The 24026-nt window shown below is 50.0% G+C and overlaps 1 protein-coding gene across 2 annotated transcripts; it reads right to left on the reverse strand.

Moving 5' to 3' along the window:
* Positions 1 to 1155: 1155 nt before the first annotated feature.
* AXIN2 (axin 2) lies at positions 1156 to 23982 on the reverse strand. 2 transcript variants are annotated; one of them, XM_042865240.1, is made up of 10 exons: positions 23088 to 23982; positions 17722 to 17862; positions 12616 to 12718; positions 10543 to 10683; positions 9838 to 10334; positions 9515 to 9694; positions 9000 to 9230; positions 8286 to 8381; positions 6897 to 7064; positions 1156 to 2975 (listed from the first exon to the last, which is right to left on the reverse strand). In XM_042865240.1, exons 1-10 carry the CDS (start codon positions 23912 to 23914, stop codon positions 2849 to 2851), a joined length of 2511 nt encoding a protein of 836 aa, XP_042721174.1. In that variant the 5' UTR covers positions 23915 to 23982; the 3' UTR covers positions 1156 to 2848. The 2 variants fall into 2 exon arrangements, with proteins under 2 accessions (XP_042721174.1, XP_042721173.1); XM_042865239.1 differs by having other exon boundaries at positions 9515 to 9697.
* Between the last annotated feature and the right edge of the window lie 44 nt (positions 23983 to 24026).

The following is a 24026-nucleotide window of genomic DNA, read 5'->3' on the forward strand; positions in this document are numbered from 1 at the left end:
GCAGCTCCCTTTAGCTGTGGGATTCAGTTCTGGGCTCTGTGTACTCAGTGTGAAGTTGAGCCCTTTGATAGAAGTTTTACTGATGTTTTAAATGAAGTCTTCTCATACACACAAAATAACCCAGATAATTTAAAACCTCACAGTAAAAATAGGGTGGAGGAAAAAGAAAAAAAAGTAGTCGGTGCCATTGGTCTAGCAAAAGAAAAGAGGCTGTCTTTGGTTACCAACATGACAGACCAAAAGCCTTTCCACAATTGCTTTCCCAGGGTTACTTGCTGGAGATGGGGAAGGTCTGGGCAACAGCTGGGAGACAAATCCAGCCCTGGTATGGGCAGCTTCCCTCGGCAACAAATTAAGGTCATTCATCTATAAAATAGGTTTTGTACCATAAAGACCAGCGAGAGGACGGGTGCGCAGCTACCAGCAGAGCCAGCTCTGGTGCCCATAGCTTAGAATCACAGAATCATTCAGGCTGGAAAAGACCTCCAAGGTCCCCAAGTCCAACCTCAACCCACCCCCGCCGTGCCCCCTGACCGCGTCCCTCAGCGCCGCATCTCTGTGGTTCTGCTGCACCTCCAGGGATGGGAACTTCCCCACCTCCTGGGCAGCTGTGCTGATGCCTGACCTCTCTCAGACATTTTCCCAATCTCCAATCTGTCGGGCTGGGCCAAAGGCAGCCGGAGGAGCCAGGAGGGGCCAGGTGATGTGGGTGGTGGAAGGAGACAAGCTGGCAGCCAGGAGCAGCCCCAGTGCAATTGCAGCTGGGCACAATCCCCCCACCCTCCATCATCTCCGTCCCATCACTGGCTTGAAGGAGAGCTCCAGCACCAGCTTTGAGAAACCACAACTGGTTTCTGCGACCCGAGTCCTCATCTTCAACAGCCCTTTCTCCTCCACCAGCCAGGCTGAATTTGTGTCCCAGCTACCTGGGTGAGCTGTACGTGGTTTAACCGCTGTGCTCAACACAGCTCAGCCTTTGTGATCCCTACCTGAACTGCAATGCTTCCCACTGGAAGCTCCTGACCAGGCAGGGCCGGGGCAGAAGGCAAGGCCGGGCTCTGCTACTGTTTCCAGCTACCACAAGGTGAGAAGGAATCTTTTCAGACAGCAGAAGTTGGGGTGGGGGGAGGGAGGAAAAAAAAAAGGCAGACGATATTAATTTGAAAAATATAAAATTTTAATAAAGGCTACATCTCTTAATTACAATAATTATTGTACCAAGTTGTTTTTGTTTTTGTTTTTTAAATGAAACTCTTTATAATGCATAATTTACAGTATAAGTAGAACAAAATGCCATGGCAAAAGTCATGAGTACAGGACTTGTAATAAAAGGCATAAAATATATTTGTACATAAACCCCTTAAACAAACAAGGGAAAGCTTGAACCCTGAATATAGGGCGACGCATGGCCTAGTAACACCATGCAGGCACAGGTACTGTACTGATTAAATTTAAAAAACACTAGAGATAGTGTATTAATATTTTCACCATACATTTTCTACAATATATACAGACTTACACAAGGTAGCAATGGCAAACAGAATGCACAGATTAACTTAATCAAAACCCAACTGTAGAAATGCAAGGTCTTGGGAAAGGGCTGCTGTGTCCTTGCATACGCAGTCGAAACTTTGCAAAGGGCTGCAGGGAGCTTTGCTGACATCTCTATTGGCTCCAATGGTCACTGTGAGGGTAAGGCCCAAAAAAAACCCACCACCCCAACCCCTCTACAAATCCACAACCGTCACAGCAAAGACACCCCACCATAGGTCTGTGTCCTTTAAATATAAACAAGTTGTGCTAACAACACTGAAGTAGAATGGCTAAAAGATGAGCTATGTGGAACACAAGCGGGTTTCTAACGTGGTTTCTGTGCTGTGTCCTTCAGGTGTGCTCTGTACAACAAGGGGAACTGGATGGCTCCTTTACAGCCCTCCTGCACTCGGGTTTTGCTCCAGCTCGCCTCAACACAGGCACTGAACACCATGCTGAACCCTCAACCCTGACAGCAGCACAGCAAAACCCTCAGAAACCCACGGACAAAACAGCAGGTCAGCATTGCTGTTGTTACGTTGCAGCTAACGGACTGAGCGCTGAAGACCTTTATTTCCAATCAGAGCAGCATATGTTCAAATGCACCGGTCTCAAGATGAATGGTAGGACAGTATTTTTAATGTCGGGTTTTATTATTATTGTTTCTGTAGAAAAGTTTTCTCTTCGCTCAGAGAAATACTGGGCATGACGCTGTTCCTTCCCTCCCCCCCCTTCAAAAAATAAAAAATAAAAAAAAATAATCATGAATGCGCTCCTGGCCACACTCCTAGGCTTTAGACAGTGGGAACAGCATAAAAAAATAAAATCATCCTTCCTCCCATCACGCCACTTCCCAGCCCCTCTCTCTTCTCCATTGTTAAAGCAGCATATCCAAAAACTGGACTTAAGGGAAAACAGACTGTTCAATAAATATCAATAAGGATTACTGTTAAGGTAAGCTATACATAGTTTCTCTTAGTCCGTAGATTTCAGATCCCCGGGAAATCATATATTATGTATGGAAGTCTCTCAAACACGGTCTGCATCTCCAATAGCCAACAGTGGTCATGTTTTTAATAAATAGTACGGGGTTTTTTATCATCTCAGTACCCAACTCATGAATAATAAATGCCATTTTTTCCTCTAAGGCTAATTCAGCAAAGTCTTCATAGACTTCACTTTTTTCTTCATTGGTTCAAAACTTTCCTTCAGAACTTTTTTTTCTTTTTCCTTGTCATCACTACTGTTGTGTGTCCAAAGGCTTTTTTGTTTTTTTTTTTCCTAGCTTAAATTTTCTCAAGAAACACAGATGCCATCAATCGATCCTTTCTACTTTCCCAAGAATCCTTCCTTCGTACATGGGCAGAATTGTTTCGTCTTCCCAGATCTCTTCAAACACTGCACCGCAGTCAAACTCGTCGCTTGCCTTTTTGAAGTAGTATCTGTGGCGAGGAGAATTAAAACACAGTTAAAAATCAAAAGGTAAAGTAAAGGATGCTTTGGCAGTTTTTAAACCACTACGTTTCCAATCTCTCTCTCCTAGGATGCCACTTCAGTTCCCAGCGTGGCCAGGAAAAGCTTGGGGCTGGTTCCATATGAAAGCACCGCTGGCACCGCAGGGGCACGCAGTGGGATGGCAATGGGACAGCAATGGGACAGTGCAGGGATGGAAGGAGCAGAGACAACAGCTTCTGCAGCACTGTGAGTAACCCACACGCCTTGGCAGGGGATATCCTCAGCAGTAAAGAAAATTAGAAAGCGCAGCGAATTCTGGTCAAATATCTTATTTGAAAGAATAAATAAATACAATTTCAAAGCAAAGCGTTCTTAAGGTTCCCCTCTCTCCCCACCTTCTTTCTTTCATGTGTTTTCTTGTTTCAAAGCGGAGGCCCAACATTAAAATTAGCAACTGTTATTAAAAGGAGAGGCTTTTTAGGCACACAGACGGATTAAAGGAAAGCCTTCCCAGCTTCCTGCAAAGCAGAAGCTGAAACCCTGTGGTACTTCTACAGCAAAACTGGGAGCTTCCCATTAGGAGCAACAAAATGCCTAATTCACATCTCCATTTTAAATGACTGAAACTACTGTATTTGCTTCCTGACGCTTGGTAGCGGTCACATGCAAAGAGCAACCCCCGGTCCAGCCTGCAAGATGTGACACGGGAAGGTCAAGTAGCAGTGTCCTGCATTCCTTCTCTTTTGCTCTGGGTCATTAGATCATGAAACCAATGCTCCCAGAGACAAAAAGTACCCCCACCCCTCCTGTGTCAAACAGTAAGGACCCCTCTATTATCCTGAATTAGACCGTTCAGCTTCTTGATTAAAGGTTCCTTTTATCCCGTTTCTAGCTTTCTTCCTTCTAAGGCTGCTTAATTGCATATGCAGAAATGAAGGGCTTCCATTCAGAGGGGTAGCATTTAGGGAGCCTGTCCGTCTGCCGCCGCGCACCTCCTCAGCCATGCCTGCTCCCTGGAAAAGGGCTTTGCCATCTCTTCCCCAGAAACGGGAAAACCTCCATCAGATGGATCACCAAAAAAAAGTCAGTGCCTGAGGGTGGTGGATGGCTGCTGGGTGGGAGAAGGTTGCAAAAAGGGAGAGGAAATCAAGCTCCCTTTTACTACCGCAACTGAAAAGCCAAGGCATCCAAGGCACGCTCGTATAATCTGGGTGTGAAGTAGTGATGGTCATATTATGCATTTTTAAAAATCACCAGCATCACTGGCTTTCAAATCTATCTATTTCTAGGATATGCTGGAGTTGTTTTGGTAGGGGGCTACAGGCTGGCTTCTTGGTTCAAGAGACTGAAGCAGCTCCATTTAGTCAAGGTGCGTTTAGGGTTTATGTTAGTCAAGTCATTCCAAGCCAAACTGCCACATGTTGTGTCCTTAATGGTTCAGCAAGGAAAACATCTTCACATCCTCCCAGGCTGTGCTTGCTGGTGGCCAGGGCACAGCTCCCACCCTGTTAACACCACAGGTCAAGGCCACAATTCCCCAGGCCAGCAGGCTTGAAACAAAACCCAAAACAGGGAAAGTTTGAATGAATTACAAAGAACTTTCTCTTTCCTTTCCCCTTCTCCGCCCCTCCGCAGATAACAGCCGCTCTTCCCAATGACTTCCTCCCCAGGCCCAAACGCTGGCTGTGTTTACAACATTTTTATTGGAGAAAACATGCTGTGACCTTTTACATAATTACAACCTTATTTCACAGAGAAAAGGAGAAAAAAAAAATATTAAAAAAAAAAAAAGAAGAGGAGGCAAAGCAAAATCCTCCCCCACACCATCTTCAAACAAGGCGCTGGGCTCTTATTTGCTCAGAAATGGGCTTTCCATTGAAACATATTTTATGTGGCAAGCTTTGCTTTTTTTTTTTATTTTTATTTTTTTATTCCTCCCCTCCTTTTTGGACATCTGGTACCAATAGAGCCGAGCAGGCCTGGCGTTACTGCTCTGTTTTGAACCTCTGCCACGTTAAGATTACCCGACACCACCCAGTTTTTGTGTGTGTGTGTATGTTTGTTTTTTGTTAACGCCATCAGCGTTCAATCGCGGCTCGATGCCTTCGTTTTTGGGGCTGGGAGGAGCAAAGCAGTGAGGGTTGTGGGGCTGCCCCATGGCCAGCGGGCACAGCTCTGAGCACAGGGAAGAGCAGGGCCTGAAGTACCCGCCTCGCAAACTGATTCAATCAATAAAGAATTTGGAGAGTCGAGCATTTATGCATGTCTTTGTGCATTAAATGAAAGGCAAAGGCTTCAAAGACATGCTTATTAAATGTGCCTTAAAAAGAAATCAATGCCAGATGTGACCAAAGCGGCCTAGTTAGTGCCTCCCCTAACACACACACCACTCCGGGCACTGCGGCCTTCTTCCCTGAAGGTCACCCGCAGTTTCACTCAAAGTCCAGCCAAAAGTCAAAGCTTAGATCAAAATGATTCCCTGGAGGTACACACATTTGTGTAATTAGTTTCACCTTGTGTCTGTGCGAGATAAAATACTGGGCACGTACCCAAGTTCCTTTTATAAATTTCAGTATTGTCTTTACCCAGGTGTAAAGGGGTGAGATCTAAGCAAAACATTGTTTCATCCTTGTCAGTCACTTAAAAACATTTTCTAAAGTAATTACAGTCTGACAAGACACAAATAATTGCACCTGGAGGGGCTTTCAGGCCACAGAGGTTCCAGTATCCTGCTATAGCACTCAGTCATCGCACAAAAATTGCTACTAAAGCAAACATTGGAAAAAAAAAGATATTTGGGGGGGGGCAGGAGAATAGAGCAGCAGCAAATCACAGCAAGGCTCAGGAAACTGGGCTGCAACTGGGCTGTGGGGTTGCACCTGTGTTTGCAGTGTGAACGGGTGCGTGGTGGGTCAGGAGAGGCTCTGCAAGCTGAAAAATGGCACAGGGGTGAAAGTAACACCAGAAGCTCTCCTGGAGGGTATCCAGGTTGGGTGTATTTGCAGGTTGCTGCCATCTGATGGCAGCTGGGCGGGCTGCAAAGATGGCTTTTTAGGCAGGACTGGCAATATTTCAGCCCCAGCCCCACTGGGTGGCATCCAGAGACAGACCCTGGATTAGCATCCTTCATCCCGAGAGCTCCCTGGGGTGAGTTCTGATCCGCATAGGTGGAATTTCCAATGCTAGAGACAAGCCAGCCATGGTGCACCAGCTGGAAAGTCCTCTTAACAAAACAAAATGACCATTTGGAAGTTAAATGGGAGGCTGCCAGTTACAGGGCAGGCTGCCTGGCTCTTTGAAGAAGTGCCAAATTCAGTGCAAATGCAATCCTTCGAGCTGGACCTTTCCCCCCTGCTCAGCCTGAAGGAGAAGTGGCAGACAGATGATCCCACTTGCACCCGAATCCACTGGGAGAGTAAAGCAAAAGCAGCCAACAAAGACACGGCCATGGGAACAGGAAGAGCAAGGAAGCAGCAAACTGGCTAAACTGGGCCCTGGCAACCAGAAACGTGGGGTTTTGCTGGTGCCTGAGGAGGAACCCAGTATCACTGGTGGATTTTTCCCTACTAGGCAAAGTTTTCTTCCCCCTAACAAGGAGAAAAATCTTTTCAACAGCTGAAGCAAACTGGCCTACACCTCAGCTACGTGCCCAGTCCCATGCAGCATCCCAACCTCACACCTATCGGATTTATGGCAACACTGTTCAAACAACCACCAGGACTGGTGGGGCACAGATGGCACTGTGCCTGCTGCTCTGCCCCCAAGTTGCACTTGGTTTGAGTGGGAAAAACATCAACAGCCTCCAAAAGGTGATGGTTGTAAGCATGTCATTGCGGGTAGCTTTGCAAAAAGATCTGCTGATCCTTCTGTCTTATTTCAGTACATGAAAGAACTGCAAAGATTCTTACCTGTAATTTCCCTTTTTGCTCAGCTGTTCTTTAAAGTGCCCAAGTGTCAGGCTCTGGGCCTTTAACATCCTCCTGTAGGGAATTTCTTCTCCGCAAAAAAAATAGGTGACAACCAACTCACTAGACTGAGAGGTGTGAACAACAGGGAGTTTCTTTGGCTCTTTGTGGCTGTGAAACAAAAACAAAACACAACACACAAAAACTCTATTTTTCCATCTGAGAAAGGCAGTTTCACGGCGCTCAGCCGACATGTAGCACTGGTCAGAAATACAGTGGGTGTGACCTGAAAGTCAGATATTCCTGCACTCCAAGTGAATTTGTCATGCTGTGTTTGCACAGCACTTAGCCCTGTGGGATGCTGGGCTCTGACAGCAGCTCCTGGTCGCTTTGATGGTGAAAGTATCAGCATCACAAAGTGCCCAGCCTCAGGGTGCATCTGGGCAGTGGAGGCTCAGCCCCATTTGCTGGATGGGAGAACGAAGGGACGGAGGGGAGGAACTTGCTGGAACACCAGGCAGCAGGACTGATGGCCAGATGAGCGTGCACAGGGCTCACCCCACATCCCAGACCAGAGCACTGAACATATCTGAGTTTCATTAACAATCAATCTGCCTTCATACAAAGCATCTGACAAGCCTCCTCCTAATGTACAGAACTACCTGCAGCTAACAGAGCCAAATACTGCCAACCAAGGCACCTGAGGAACACAGGTGAGCTTATTTTCACCCATGAGCAGCAGGGATAAAATTAACTGCATCTTGTCATTTGAAATAAGGAACACTTCTTAAGGAATAATTAAAACAATATTGCACAGCAAAATGGCAACGCTCTGGTGAATGCCATGCAGCCAAACCTACAACTGCTTCTGAGGCAATGTACACTTGGCATGTCAAAAGGTCACAAAGTGTTAGTCCACAGTAATTTAGTCTTCCTAATTTGTTCTAAGTCTTTGTAGAGCGGCTTCAGAAAAAAAGCTGCTAGCAAAGACAGCTGGTGGACTTAAGGTCAACCAATTAAAAATGAAAGGCTCTAGTCAGGTGGCTCAGTCTGGACTTCAAACATTACTCATTGCTTAAGATGAAGAGGGTAAGAAAGAAAACTTTAATTATTTAGGCCATTTTAGACCTCTCTGTAGCAGATTTCTTGTTAAAAGAACCATCCTGTAATTAGACTAATCCAATCTTTGTCCACTTTACAGGAATGCAAGTTAAAAAGAGCCGGAGACAAGATTTGAGAATGTTTTGTTCTTTCTTCAAGAAGAATGTTTAAAAGACTAAACTTCAGATATAAAAATTTCCTGCTTTTTCAAAGCACAATCCATTTAATGAAAATATAATTATTACTATACATGCATATTTCCCAATCCTCTTATGTGCATGCAATACTCACTCTTCTGTCGTTAGACTTGCATTGCAAAAAGGGGTGTTTCCCCCCTGTACAGCAGTGGAGTGGTTTCGATCCCTCTGCTGATTTGAGGTTGAGCATCTGGAGTTGGAGGGGGACACATGGGGGAAGAGAAGGAAAAGAAACAAAGATACGTTTTTCCAATTGTTGAAATACGATCCTCCTAATTGGAATCTCCTGTGGATTGTTAAGTAGCATTTTGTATCAACCTGCGTGTGTTGTAAACAATCAAAGGAAGAATTAAAAATACTCGGAGCTAATGATCGTTCCGTGCCCAAATGAATGATAACCAGCCCAGCTCTCCACTTGGTGTGTAGCTGGAGTCCATCCCAGAGGAAAAACGGGCAAATTACAGCCATCAAAAGAGTGGAAGTAATACTCTACGATTCAAACTATTTGTACTGGGGTAGGGTGGGGTTGGAATAAGGAGGCTCATCCCTGGGGCTTGGCCAAGCTGTGCCGTCATGCAGCCCTATGGTCCGGCCCCATCCCTGACCTGGACCTCTACCGACAACGGGAGGAAGATGCCATCCATGCCTGCTACAGCCCTACCAGCCCTCAGCCTCCACCTGTCTGAAGAAGAGCTCAACCCGACAGCCAGCAACCAGCCCCGGCTGAGGCTCCTTCTTTGCACAAACCCACGCAGCTCCCACATCCCAGCACCCAGCCAGAACGCCCCATCCCTCCCACCGCCCTTACCGTTGCTTCTGAGGCTTGGAGACTTCGGCGAGCCGGCGGCACGCTTCCTCCAACTGGGCCAGGGTGTTGGGCGGGGTGAGCGGGGGCATGGCGGGGTCCTGGATGAAGGGGTGGGCAGGCTGCGCCCCGCGCGGGTGGCTGCTGGGCCCCCAGGGGTGGTGGCGGCCGGGGCGCTCGCTGGGAGCCCCCTTGGCGAAGTCGGAGCCGTAGGCCTTCTTTGTGCTTTGTGTGCTTGGGGAGGGGAGGAAGTCGGGTTAGAAAAGCTGGAAAATATGACTTTAATAGCAGCTCCTATTCTGCTCGCTCCCTCTCAAAAGTCTGTCATAACATGAAAGGAGGTTTATTGCCAAAAACATGACATTTTTGTGGTTTTTCTGGTTCTGCGGAACAGCTTTTATATTAAACCAGAGGACCAAAGAGTCTCATTTGTTTTTAGCGATTGTAAAAATAGACAGCCCATGTAATATATAAATATTTACCGGGAGCGATATTGCTGTAGACAGCTGCGTATTTACCTATGGGGCTTGTGCTTATTTTGTCTCTCGCTCTCCAGCATCCACTGCCAGACGTTCTGCGCCCGGTCTGCCTCACCGCCAGGTAGCTGCACCCCACTGGGGCCAGGCAGCCCTCCTTCCCCGGGCAGCAGAGTGATGCTCTCCACTCCTCGGCCTGGCCTCTTGGTCAGCGTGCCTGTCCTGCTGATGGCGAGAAGGGGACAGAGCCCACCATTAGCCTGCAATTAGTCCCCTGTGCTGCCCCACCACCCAGCCTCATACAGCCCCGCTGCAGCGAGCTGGTGGGTTTGGGTGGGTGCAATGCAGAAAGGCTCGAGGCTTACCCAAAGGGCTCCAGTGGAGGGAGAGGTGGGTCAATGCCCTTCGTGTGGCCCTTGCACTTGGAGAAGCAGTAGTAGTCGCTGCCTGACGGGCAGCAGCACTGCACCCGCTGCGCTGCCTCCGCTTCGATCTGCTCCTTCGTCTTGGGCACAGCATGATGGTGGATATAGTGGTGGTGGACATGCTTGGTGGTCTGCTTGGTGATAAATCCCTTACCCAGGAGGGCGCAGGTGGCTGGTGAGGCAGTGCTGGGCTGCAGCTTACCCCCCAGCAGGTGGTCAGGGGAGCGGGCGCGGGGGCTGTGCCGGCCCATGCCAGGCGACTGGCAGCCGGGGGTCTTCAGCACACGGGAGAGGTGCTCATCCAGGATGGCCTGGGGGTCCTCCTCGTAGCTGCCAGATGGCAGGAGCGAGAGCGGGTGCTGCTGGTGCTGGGGGTTCACCATCTCCCGACCGCTTTGCAGGCTGACAGGGAGCTCCAAGCCTTCCTTCTCCTCATCCTGGAAGAAAAATAAGAATAAGAAATAGATGCAAAGGGACGGGCAGCTGGTGAGGGTGTGCCCCCACAGCTCACCCAGTACAAGAGCCACATTCCTCCCTGTACTCCTAGCCCTCAGCGTGGGCAGTATGCAGCCCCTCTGCCCCCCCAGCCCAGAGCGTGCAGGGAGCTCTGCCCAGCCCCGGCAGGGCTAATCCTCCTCCTCCTACCTCCTTGATTTGCTGCAGCCTCTCCTCCAGACTGTCCATGGTTTCTTGCTCCTGCTTCAGCTTCTCCAGCCGGGAAATGAGCTCCGCAGCGAAGGCAGCCGGCTCCACCGGGGTCATCTCCTTGGGAAGGCGGTGGGTCCTCTACAAGGAGCGGGGACAGAAGGCACAAGGCATGTTTAGCAGGCAGTGCAGGGCGCTTAGCCGGAGCGGCATCGCCGGCCCCGCTACGCTTGTTGTGTCTCCATGTTTGGATGAAAAGACGACCGCAACTAGGCATGGTCTGCTCTGGATTTTTATGAGCTAGTGCTGTGGCCTCATGGAGTGACATCCTCCCCACCAGCGTTTGCCTTCGGCAGGAGCAGTTGGTCGCACTCTGAGGAACCCCGCTTGTTCTCTCTGTAGTACAACCAGCCCATCAGTAGCTACTCTGAAGTAGAAAATCTTCAAAGACTGTTGTCAAACATCAAAAAAGAAAAAAAAAAGAAAAAGAAAAAAAAAAAAAAAAACCTCTGAGGTGGGAGGGAGAGACTTTAACTCAAGGAATAAAGTGAGTATAAACAGAAAGGAGTTGGAAATTAAAAAAAATAAGATGGGGGAGAAAAAGGGAAAGAAAAAAAAAAAAAAGTCAAACGGTTGCAGATCAGAGAAGTGCTGGTAATTTATTTCCTGGCTACACACTGGGCACCTTTGAGGTAGTGTTGTCTCAACAGTGTCCTAGATCTCTTCCCCCCCCTCTCCATCTCTTTGTACAGAAAATGAAGAAAGCTGCTGCAGGCTAGCGGTGCTACACTGCTGAGCTTGGCTGCCTCAAGCAGATCTATCAAGGGAAAAAGGGAACATCTCCAAATCAAGTGCAGAATATAAAAAGGCAAAACGAGAATTTCTGCCAAAAGAAGCAAACATGGCAGACAAACGGGGGGGTGGGGGGTGTGAAGAGTGGGAAGAAAAAAAGAAGGGAGAAAGAAAGCATCCACCTGACTCTGCCCTCCTTCCTGCCCCCCCCCCGCCGCCCCCCGCCCCGCCCCCGCCCCCCCCCTGGGTTCGGGCCCCCCCCCCCCCCCCCCCTTTTTTTTTGAAAGCAGAAAGCTGAACTGCCAACTCTTTCACATCCTAACCACCAGATGAGGTGGGGCCTCTCTCCGGCAACCACTTAGCTCCAGAAATGATGTGAGGGTAGAAAAAGGCCACTCTGCTGGAAATTGTCACTCTTACACAAGCTGGCTCTATTCAGTCCCTGATCAAAGCACTGCCTTACAGAGAAAGTCGATTTGCACGCCCTGGGACAAAATAATCTAATTTACAAGCTCAGGCTATAGAACTTTCTTTATGGAAGAAGGGAAAAAAATACCAAAAAGAAAAGCCACATAAACTAACCCCCCTCCCCCCCCCACCAGAAACATCATCTATGATTTCTTGCTGCTTAAGACAGCAGAAAGAGGAATTTTAGCATATTAATCTCAAGACAAGATGAGTTTATACTTGTCTGTGTAAACAGTTTATTCACTGCAGGAATCAGGAGTCTGCAAGTCAACAGAATTAGCAAGTCAGTGAGTTAATTTTCGAGAGCAAGGCTACTCCACAAACTGGATCCCCTCAAAGTACAGCAGCAAGAGTTCTGGAGGCACATATTTGCTGCAAATGTTCCTCTTTTGGGAGAGCCTGCTTCCTGCCAGCTTACAAACAGTGGGCTTTGAAGGCTGAGGGTAATGATGTGCATGAGGTGAAGTCGCTCTGTGTGGCACAGAGGTGTCAAGGCTGTGCCTGGCTGCTGCACCTGCAGCCAAGAAAGGCTCTGCTGGACCTAACCTGAGCATCCCTGCTTGAATTAAGCCAGGACGCCAAATTTAGGGTCATCAATGAGCCCTAATTAGCACTTGGCCTTCAAGGAAAGACCAGACATGACTACGTGGGTTTCCGCAAGGATGCTCAGAGCACGTGGCTCCCACTTGGCACCCAGCAGCTTTTCAGGAAAGCTCAGGCACTGCGTAAGGATGGAATCACTTCACCCCTGCTCCATCCCCCCACAAATGTCCTGACTCCAACCCAGACCCTGCAGCTCCCACCTGAACTTACCGGAAAATGAGGTAGAGAAACTTGACCGTTGGCCTTAACGCTGCGATGCATCTCTCTCTGGAGCTGCTTCTTGCTCCCAATTCTGTACGGGGGGATCCCATCTCTGCACATGGAAAAGAGGTCGCTGTCAGCTGGGGCTCCCCATCCAGAGGGAGGCACAGATCAGTCACACATGGCTCCACGCAGCCACCTCGTGCTCTACCCAAACCAGTTCTCCATCACCTCCAAAATAACCCAAGCATGCTGCAGGCCCACGTTCTCAGACATCTCGAGCACTCTAGATGTCACCTGGAGCCAGGATAAGCCTCCAACATCTGGCGGCTTGGGAGGGGCCCGTCACCATCCACACGGATGAGCAGTAATTAAGTAAAAGCTAAAAAGCAAGCTGAAGGCAACTCTATGTGAGAAGACGCCCAGAAGATCCCATTAGCTTTACTCATCTTATAGAATGGCCCTTCCATTGACAGCTTTCTGCTTTTGCCCTTTGGCTTCGTTGCATTTTTCACCACTTATTTAAGCTCTCTGAGATCACAACTTTCTTCCTGCTCAGAAACATCCTATAGGACACTGGCACTTATGGAGTCAAGAAGGAAGGAGCTGATGATGAATGGCCATCAGAAAACTGCTCCCCATCCCCAAGGCCCTGCTTGAGCTCTGACACAGTCCTCCTGCCCTGAGGGTAGGCACAGCAAGGGACAAGCAAATGTGGGTCTCCAACTTCAGGCACAACACTGTTCCTGTTAGCCATGCCAGCCCCTTGCCAAGAACCCAAGAGAAGAGATCCAGTAATAACGGCACACTGCAACGCTGGCTCAAGACTATGCAGGGTGTTCTCACCTGGCCATGCAAAAAAATTACCCCACTGGGATTAAAGAGCCTTCCATAGAGAGCGGGGACAACAGGAAGAGCGTGCCTGGAAGTCCTGAATGTCTGATTCCACCCCTTCTCTCAGACTTGCTGAGAAACTTTGATCTCTGGTCCAGTCCCTTTCATCCATCTGCCCCCACACCTTACTCATCTGCTGAGCAGAGAAAATAGCTCCAAAAAGCCGAGGTGGCACAGTGTTACCCATGTCACCTCCTGCTCACAGTTTGAAGCGCGCTGCTTCAGGCCTCTGGGAAGACCAGAGCCAAGCTTTCAGTCACTATTAATAATAAGTGACTGTTTTAATGAGCGAAACTAAGCTGCAAAACCCAGAGTGAAAGAGCAGAGCAATCCCATCCCCATAAACTTGGAAATATACTGATAATGACAGAGAGCATACTGGGACTGTAACAGTCCCCAGTGCCTCAAGGTGATCATCAGCCTCTTCCAGATGCAGCCCATGGACGTGTATGACATACAGGAGCTCACTGTCCCCACTGCACGACTCAGGGCTGCAGAGTGCTTTGCAGGGAAGCAGTGAACCATGGCCACTGGTGGCCCCCAAGTGTCCTGAAGGACACCTGAAGTACCTGCATGGGGCTGGAGGAATGACTGAGAGAGCAAATCCTGAGTGAAGGACAAATCATCTGCACTTTCAGGGAGACATACGCTCACTGCAGCTTCACTGAGATTAGGGTCTTTTAGGGAAAAGCATCACTTTAGGAAGTAAGGAGTGAAACAGACATTCTAAAGGTAAGTAAAAATGCCATCATGCACACAAGCCATGCATCCATATATAGAGGCCAAATTCTGTTAACAATCAATGCAAGAAGAGGTGTCTTCTACCAGCAGCAGTCCAAGAGGCCAGATGGGGAGGCGCAGGGAGGGGGCACAAGGGCTGCACTCAGCATGGGGCACACAAGGACACGAGCAGAGGGTGTGGGTAGCTCCCACCTCGCTCCAGCCTGCAAGAGAGATGCTGTCCCCAGACTAACACTGTGGCCATCAGCCATCCCTGCAGGGTGTCCCCATGCTTTGGGACCATCCCTGCCCAGCAGGATGCCCCGGGACAAGCAACAGAACAGGAGCAACTGACTTATGCTGTCCTTGCAGCCAAGCCAGGCGATGTGGCTTAAAAAGGAAGAGGAAAAGCAATGTCTTGCAGAAGCTGACCCAAGAGCACAGTTCCTCTCTTGATTTAAGATTTACCCTTGTTCAGGTTACTATGAAGGCCACTCCTTCCTCCTAAACCTCCTCTGGCTGCAGAGCCCAGATCAACCCTCCTGCTCCCTGCTTTTACAGCCCTACCTTGTCAGAAGAGCTTTACAACTTGTAACAAAGTGCAGAATTAAAGAAAAAAACCACGTATTTCACTGTGATGAGAAGACAGCAGTACTGCTCAGGAAAGCCAGCCTGCAGAATGAGGGGGGGGACTTTCATAGCCAGTGTGACTGGGAGGAGAATGGACAATACTGGGTGAGAAGGGAGGAGGAGCTGAACGAAGCATGGTCACCCCCTGCAGCAGGGACAGATGGACGGAGTGGAGCCAGGCTCACTACAGCAGGAGATACTGTGGGGCACAAACCCCTGATGCTGAAATAGACCCCAACCATGATGAGGAGAAAGCCTTTAAAATAAAAATGTGCTTGGTCAGAGGTTCCAGCACAGAGCATAGGCTTAGGGTCAACCCAAGTGAAAAAGTGCTCCCCTCGATGCAACCTCTCCCTGTACCCCAGCAGCAAACTTTTGCGCTCACTTTCTTGGCCATTAAAAGCTGTAGGCTGAAGAACTGCAAGGTTTAGGCACTAATAGTAGAGTTTAATTATAAACACCTCAGCTAACCAGGCTGGGGCTAGGCCAATCTGTTTCTGGGGGAAACACTAGCTTGAAGTCTTCTACCCAGTCAGCTGCCATTTAAGCTGAGCCAATTATCTTAGCCTTTTGACTCAGATGTGCCTGACCTAACCTGAATGTAGTTTTACTGCTGCTTTGAAATATCAGACTCATGCGCATATGCATTCACTCCCATCTTCATTTGGCAACGGCTCTGAAACAAGCCTCTGATCTTGCCAACATCAAAAGCCTGGTTTGTAAGATAAGGTAATATTTGAAGTTTGCTCAGCAGCATTCCCCTGTGTCCAAAGTAAATCCATAAATAAGATATAAGCAAATAAAAAAAAAAAAAATCCCCTTTCCTCTCCCCCACCAATCAAGAAATGGAAATAGAAATTTGCATGATGCTTTGTGGCCATTACAAAACACACACAGGCTGCTCCAGCACAGAGCACCAAGGCCGCCTGTGTGCTGCTGGGAGCCCCCTCTCCTAAGTCCAGCGCAGTTAACGTTGAGATTCATTTGGACAAACCTGACTTCTGCAGCAACGTCTGACAGACTTTTCCAGAACAAGTTTTTCCTCTCCACTTGATACCAATACGAGCCGAAAGAACTCATTTGCATTCTCTCTGATGACACAGAACAAAACCAGGGCCCCCGTCGAGGCGCAGCAGAGCTCCCAGCACAGCACAGCACCGCGGGGCTCCGTCGGTGCCGGCTCACCCCAAAGCTCCTCCTGCCAACCTCCAAACTCTCCATAAAGAAACTTGCCCGTCAGCCTCAACTTCAGCCGTGCCTCCTCAAGCACCAACTCACGGCTCCCACCTCCACCATGCAACCACCCTGGCGTGGCCGTGCCATCCCCGGATGGAGCAGCACCGCAGCGGATGCGCGCTCCAAGCCCCCAGCCGCCCCCCAACCTGGAGCTGCGGGCAGTTTAATCAGCCAAGCTTCCCCAAACTCTCACAGCCTGCACGGGCCATTGTTATGGCAGGAAAAAACAGGCAGGCTCCTTTCATGCGCTGCTTTATGGGGAGCTCCTATTCACTTGTTCAAGGAAATTTCAAAGCGGGCTGCTACCCTCTTATCCCCGCTAAGCTCCCCTGGACTAACAATGGGCTGAAAGCGATTCAGTTAAGCCTTTCATCCACCATGCACTTTATTTCTCACTCAGTGCTCTCATCTGTATAAGGCCTACAATTGGCATTGCTGTGAAGAGAGGGTATAATCCTAGCCCTGTGAATCCCAAGTGACCCTACACTGGTCCAGAAATGACTAACCCAATGAATGCTCTGTTGACACATGATCACATACAACCAGAGCCAGTAAGAAGAAATAAAGAAGTCACCCTATGATTCAGCTCTTTTATTTAATGCCAATATTGTTCAATAAGGGAATCTGGTGGGACAACAAACTATTTTTTTCCGTAATATCAGTTCAAAACACACTTGTGTATTAAGAAAAAAAAAAGCCAAATAAAAAGCTTTTGTTTATGCATCAAGGATTTTTGGTAAATCCTGTTTTCCATTGTGCATCATCATGCAGCACTGTCAACTGAAAAAACAGCATGCAAATCTCTCCGAGTACACAGGAATCACTGCCACATCCGATAGGCACAGAGGAAGGTTCAGTTCTGGGGATGCAGCACTGTTATCTGACAGGCTGTGTTTCTGGAGGATCTGCATTTAAGTGAGGATCATGGGATACAAACAGAAACATCTGCCTCCTAACCAGTAGAAGAAAGTGGTCCTTCAGAGCACTATGTGAGTCCTACTGACTTCCCTACCTCCAGACACAAAAACACCGTTTCTCTTCTGCTGGGGTAGGAAGACCGTGGGAGAACACTCAAACTCTGCACACTGCTCAGTGGTGAGGAGGAAAAAACAGATCCTGCCACAAAACCATCTCCTCCCTGTGCTCCTAACACATTCAGACCTGATCCAGGCAGTCCCGTTCAAAAGGTTCTTTGAAGGCTGCCCCAGCCACACCAGCTGAGCAGCTATTTGCCCCTTCAGGTCACTGGCCCTATTAATGTACATTCTGACATTACCGATGAACCTTAATTACAGAAAGTGCTTCCTACAGGAAGTAATCTCCTCCTCTTTGATGACTGATAACTAGTTAAGGAAGCCTGGCCTTAAGACAAAAGGCACAGGGAGATTGCTCCTTGGGTTAGTCAGGCAGTACTATTAGCATAGGGGAAAACACGTTTGCTCAGCTGCAAAGTGCCAACAGAGGGGTTCATCACCTCCTTCCATCCGATACCTACGGCAACGGCACACAGAACGAGGCCACCAGGCCTGGCTGCCCTCTGGGTTTGGCTGGGCCCACAGCTACCTGCAGAGCATCAGTACAGCCAATTGGAGATGGTGCACCCCAAAAAGGACCCGGCCAGCACGGGGTACTTACACACTGCTGTCTGTCATCGACATGGAGTCATCTGTCAGGGCATCACTGGATATTTCACTGTCGTTGGCGCTGGTTGCTGGGGCGAAGACATAGCCAGAACTCACGTGGTAGGGGTTAACGGGATCATTCCTCTTGAAGGACCTAGAGATAAGCAAACAAGAACCCAGTTATCAGCCAGGCTTGGGCTGGAGCACAGCACGTGAGCTTAGCTCTAGCACTCTCCTTGTGGGAACCCAGTACATCCCTTGAGAAGCACCAACCACCCACTGCTCACACCAGCTCCCTGCCAGCAACAAGGCCACGAGCAGGGCATGCTGTCCAAACCATGCTGCCCAACAGCCCAACATTAAAGATGTGGCTATTGGCAAAGGACACACAGCTCAGAAAACCCCAGGAGGCGCCCCAGGGCATTTTGATACCTTTAGAACCTTGGTCCTAAGAGCCTGGTGCTGTACTGCTGAAGCCAGCAGGAGCTCTGCCACCAGCAAGCACCGGATCAAGAAGTTCATAGCTTGAGTCCTACTGAGGACCAGCTCATAAATGCTTAAACCTACTCCGAAGAGAAGAGGCAAGGCACCATTGAGAGAAGTTATGGTATCTGTGTATCTGAACCAAGAGAACTGCCTGGCATTGCTAAGCAGGACCCCCACACATCACGGCTGCAACCTGCTGTCCCAGGCCCCCCAGAGAGAGGTGCCACCTTCCTGGCACCACAAAGGCTCATCTTCAGGGTGAACCTCCTCACTGAAAAGCATGGGATTTCTTGTGCTTAGGCACAGTGAGGCAGGAGGAAGGCACGAGGGCAGGAGCAGCTGCAGGTGGCAGCTGGAAGGGAACAGCTTCATCTGAAGCAGCAAAACCTGAGCCCAGCCAGGATGGCTGAGCCATCCCCACCACCCATCCGCAGGCAATGCTGGGAGCTGCGATGGGGTCACTGAGCAGGGAACCTCCAACTCAGCTGGGATCAATCCCCTATCTTGGCAGGCGATAAGGGGATTATGCAGGGAGGTTTGAAAGCTGTGTGTTAAGGTGCACATTTTGTTCCCCTGAGAGGGAAGATGGGGTTGTTAAGCTTCTGCGTTTGTATATCAAAGCAAAGGGCCTTGTCATCTGATAAGGACTGCTGATTTTAATAATTAGGGCCACTTACCCAGGACTTGGGGGCCTAAGGAATGTGCCAGCAGGCTCGGCAGGTTTTTTAATGGGCTTTCAAGGTCCCCACCCCCACAGCAGGGCTGGGGGGAGCGGTGGGATGCAACAGAGCGACCCTAATAGGGGGCAGCAGCTGCCCCACTGCTGTGCACCCCTCCCTTGCAGCACGGGGAAACGGGGGCTTTTTACAGAGCTTGGATTAAAAACAAAGCAAGAAAAAAGAAGGGAGAAAAAAAATGTTATTAAAAAAAAAAAAAAAAAAAAGGAAAAGAAAAAAAGAGAGGGAAAAAGAAAAAAAAGAAAAAAAAGAAGGGGAGAAGCTGGGCCTCTCTGGTATGAGGTGCAGGGCTGGGGCTGCTGCAGGTACTCAGCCCAGCCAGGGCCGCATTCCTTTCCAAGGGAGGCCAAGGCACTGCTGATGGGGAGATCAAGATGTTAGAAAACATATAGCTGCAAAAAAATGAGATAGTGAGGAATGCCACAGGAAAGAAGTTAAATCTTCAAAGATAAATTAATTCCACATGTGGGTGAAAGCTAAGTTATCCCACTACTACTACAAAGGAGTTTGCTAAACGCATGCAGCCTTCTGCTGTGATTCAGAGGGATGTGAAGTCCCTGTGACACTGCGTGGGTCCTTGGTGGGCTTCCAGGGGATTGTGCAAGGGATGCAGCTCTTTCCTAACTCTGATTCGAAACCATCACGGGTCTTAAGAGCACACATGAGGACCACAGGGCTCAGTGGGGTGGGATGCTCCAGGGTCCTGGATCAGGATGCACTGGGGTCCAGGCACACAGCCCTCCCCAGCTGCCCCAGGAGGGCCACATTCCTGCGCTCTCCCAGCAGATTGCTAGAGAGGCTGTGCTGGGGGTGGAGGCAGCAGCTGCTTATGAACACAGCGCAGGGTGAGGAGGTGTGTCCAAACGGTGTTCGGAAAGATATAATTAGAGAAAGTGAAGCCAGAACTCACTCCTCTTCAACAGTCTGCAGCACCACTTCCCCCACCAAAGCCTCACTGATGGAAAACCCCCAAAGTTCACCTATCTTTAAAGCAAGCCCCCACTCCACAATCTTCAAGCCCAACAGCCCCTGCTCATTTTCCACATTCCTTTTTTGTTTATTAATTGTTTTATTTTCACTTGACCACCTGGCTGCAGGAATTGCCCCCAGCTGCACCACACTGCCTGCAGGGGCTGGAACTGCTGTAGGCACTGCTCCAATGCAGCCCCAGCTCCACGTGCAGCTCTCCAGCTGTCAGGCAGCAGTTGCTTTGGAGCTTTAAGGAGAACACTTGATGTTTCTCAGACTGTTCTTATCTGGATGCAACAACACACAGCATGCAACTCTCTCTGCCCTGTTAGGCCATGGGTGTATCAGAGCTCAGGGCCGTTATGATTCCAGGGGCTCCTGGTTGCATCTCCTACTACCAGAGGGCCTTTGCAAGTGTGTTTTTTTTATTGCCAAACTGTGCTTTTTCAAAATAAGAGCATTCTGGCACTTCAAACCACAGAGAGAAAAGAAAATCTACCAGGAGCATTTTGAGGCAGAACTGAACCTCATTAAGTACCTTCTTGGGACAAACATCATAGGGCACTCACAAGCTTAAAGGCAAAAAGAAAAAAATGTACAAACATGGGGGGGGGAGAAACATATTTTAAGAAAACTATGTTAATCACAGCTTCCATACTCTAATTGTAGAACACTGCTTCGAGCATAACTTTACAATGGCATCATTTACTTTGATAATTGAAGCCAAACTCAGTTCCAATAACTTTGCACACAACAGCTCCACCGGCGCGGCGTTCAAAGGGCAGGAAGCCTCGGAGCCAGCACTGCTGATGAATGCAGGGCTAATGGGAGGCAGATGAGCCCACCGTGCTCCCAGCACCACTTCAGTGGCACTGACAAGGCCGGAGAGGAGAGTGGCTCTGTGCACACAGACTGATGTGTGATAAACTTAGAAGGGCATATAAATAATGGCTGGGATTCCTAGACAATGGGGCCAGGTCCAGCACGCTCAGCAGTGCTGATGCTGGGGATGAAGGCTCAGCCACACGCTTCCTGCAGAGTGCCATGGCTTTGGCCACAACTCCGTGCCTTGGGATTTCCAGGTGCCTCCTGGCCCCAAATCTTGGATCAGGTGCACTCAGCCCCATGCTGCTCTGCTCTAACAGTCCCACCGAGACCCAAGTGGGAAGAGCCTGCACAGCGCTTCCAAATCGTAGCACGCTGGGTCCAGGGCAGGAATTCTTTGATTCCATTGCACGTATGAGGAGGGAGGTGTGGTTTGGCCACTCACCAGGAAAGACTTTGTGGGAGCTTCAGCTCCAATCCTGAGCGCCTTCCTAAATGCTGAGTGATGAGAGATAACCCATCCACATGCTCTTAAAACACACACACAAAAGTGGCTCTGCAAATGGGCAGCTCAGGGAGGGACTGAGAAGCATCGCAGCTTGACCTCTCTCTTTGCATTGAGATCTCTTGGCCCCATGGAGAGCAAAAGCTCCTGGAAATTTAACAGGAGGTGATCAAAGCACAGCACACCACCTAACGTCCTAGGAGGGCAGATCTGACATGTGAGGAGCAAGCTGCATTCATCCTGGGACCAACAAAAAGAAGGAAAAAAAGAAAAAGCCCACAAGTGCTAATCAGAGAAGCAGCCACAGCTGTGCAAGAGCTCTTGTGGACCTGGAGCATGTGGGCTTCAGCAGGGCCTGCAGCTCTGGCAGGACACCACACTGAGCCCCCCCAGCCCCAAACACCAACAAAGCCTGCAAGATGAAAGCACCCAACATCCTCTCCTGGAAAGCAAGCAGAGGGCAGCAGGTCACAGCAGGCTCTGGAGAACAGCAGACTGTCAGACAGCAACACTGAGGCATGAGATGAAGAGCCCCAAACCCCAAGTCCCGCACACAGCTGCCAGCCAGAGCTCCCATCCTAAGTAGCCTCCCAGCACAACCACAGCGGGGATGAGACCGTTTCCCCCCCCCATCCTGCACCGCTCCGGTGGCCATCACCTCTTCTCTGCCTCCAGCAGGGGCAGAGATACCAAACCAAACCGCATCACCCCGCAGCACGCAGGAGGCTGAGCCCCACGGGCTGCCTGGCACCGCACAGCCCCACAGCGGGCAGCTCGGCGCAGGGCAGGAGGAGCGTTCCGGCACTGCCTCCCCCGCTGCGCTGCCGTGCCCTTTGATGTCCATGAATCACAGACAGCACTCCAAATTCCCCTAACCGAGATGTCAGGCACTTACCAGAGCTAAACCCAAACTCCCCATCCCGCAGACAGGAGCGCACATCTGCCAGCAGAGCCCTCTCCTCTCAACCCTGATTCAACGAGCCACGCTTATGGCAAGGGTGGGGAGAGGAAAGAATACATTTTCAGGGGATTATACAACTCATCATTCGCTCATCTGAGCCTCCTTCCCATCCCCCTTCGCTCGCAGAGGGCTGTCCCTCTCCTCACCATCACCACCACATCAGAGGGGTCGGCGGGCAGAGTGCCCCCAGCCAAAGGCTCTACCACCCCCAGCACAGGCCATGTCCCCTCCAGTGCCATCAAACAGCCACAGCCTTGGCCCAGCTTGGACCACGCAGCAGGACAGCACCCAGGTGTGCTATTCCCCTACACCTGGGCTTCCCCTATGACCTTAACTACTTCTTTTTAAGTATCCTTCTGTATACATTGGCCCAAAGCCACCCCAAATAGCTCTGACACGACGCCAACCACAACGCAACGAGAGAGGCTCCGTATCACACAGCCAAAACAAAAAGATGATTTTCTGCGAGTTGCACAGTTGGGTGTAATGAGCTCGTACGTTTCCTGCTCCATGACCACACAATTGCTTCCCACATAACCAGCAGAGTTAAGCCCTGGCTGATGGGGAAGTCGGGGAGCTGGCAGGTTACATTATTCATGTGCCTCTATGATCCTCTCCACCACTGTGCTTAATAGGTTTGAAAGTCGAACCAATAATTAACGCGTGTCCGGAGGACATAGTTGCTATGAAGTTTTTGATCTATACGAACCGAAAGAGCCAATGGGGCCGAAGAGCACAGCCTCTTCTTTTCCCTCCGCAGAGGGAGCAAAAAAAAAAAAAAACACAACAAAAAAAAACCCCCAAAACCCAACGCCCCCAAATCCCCCTGATCCCCCCCCACCTCCCCCACACGCAGCCCCAGATCCCAGCACAGCCCGTTTCCCAGCTCCCCTTACCTGTACCCATTCTCCAATGTCTCGGTTGCTCTGACGCTCGCTGTAACCCTCAGCGTTTTGCTGGACAGCCCAACCACTGAAGGCAGCATTTTGCTTTTGAAGTCGGCGCAGCTCCATTCCTCCTCCTCGTTCAAGGTCGGCAGATAGCCACAGACAACTTTTAAGCTCCCCAGCCCATTGCTGCTCATGTAAGCGGGGTTCTCTCCTCCGCTCCGTACGTATTCGAGGTATATATCAGAAGTTAAAAACATCTGGTACGCATTTTCCTCCATCACAGTCTGGATCTCAGTCTGTGCCTGATCAAACATGATGGAATCTATCTGCTGCTTCTTGATGCTATCCCTTATGTAGGTCTTGGTAGCAGGCTTGAGCTGCTTGGAGACGATGCTGTTGTTCTCGATGTACCTTTTGTAGATAGCTTTGGCTACTCTTGAAGTTTTGGTATCCTTAAGGTCCATCTGCCTGAAGCCATTGCAGGCAAACCAGAAGTCTAAGGTATCCACGCATTTTTCCCTTTCCAAGAAGGTCCGAAAGAGATAGGCACCATCTTGATCTCCCAACAAGGAGTGCAGGGATTTGGTCCAACGGGCCAGCGGGGAATCGGGGGACGCGCTGCCCTCCGGCTCCCCCAGCCCGTTCTCATTCCTCCGCGGGGCAGCGGGCACCGGCATGGCCGTGAAGCTTTGGCTTTTGGCGAGAAAGGAGCTGTGGGGCTGCGGGCATGGCGGTGCCTCTCCCTCCTCCCCCGGCACCGGGGGTCGGGGCGCGTCCTCCCTGAAGCTGCTGCCGGGGTCCGGGAGGTGGGCGAGGAGCACGGCGCTGCTCATGGCTCCGGAGCGGGGCTGCGGGAGGCTCCGGGAGCTGCGTGCCGCTCGCTCGAGTCAGCGGGGGATCCTGGGAGGCTCCTCTCTGGGAAGGGGGAAAAAAAAAAAAAAGGGA

The sequence above is a fragment of the Lagopus leucura genome, unplaced genomic scaffold (assembly GCF_019238085.1).
Source record: "Lagopus leucura isolate 7727_CA_CO unplaced genomic scaffold, USGS_WTPT01 Super-Scaffold_797, whole genome shotgun sequence".
In the NCBI taxonomy this organism is placed as follows: domain Eukaryota; kingdom Metazoa; phylum Chordata; class Aves; order Galliformes; family Phasianidae; genus Lagopus; species Lagopus leucura.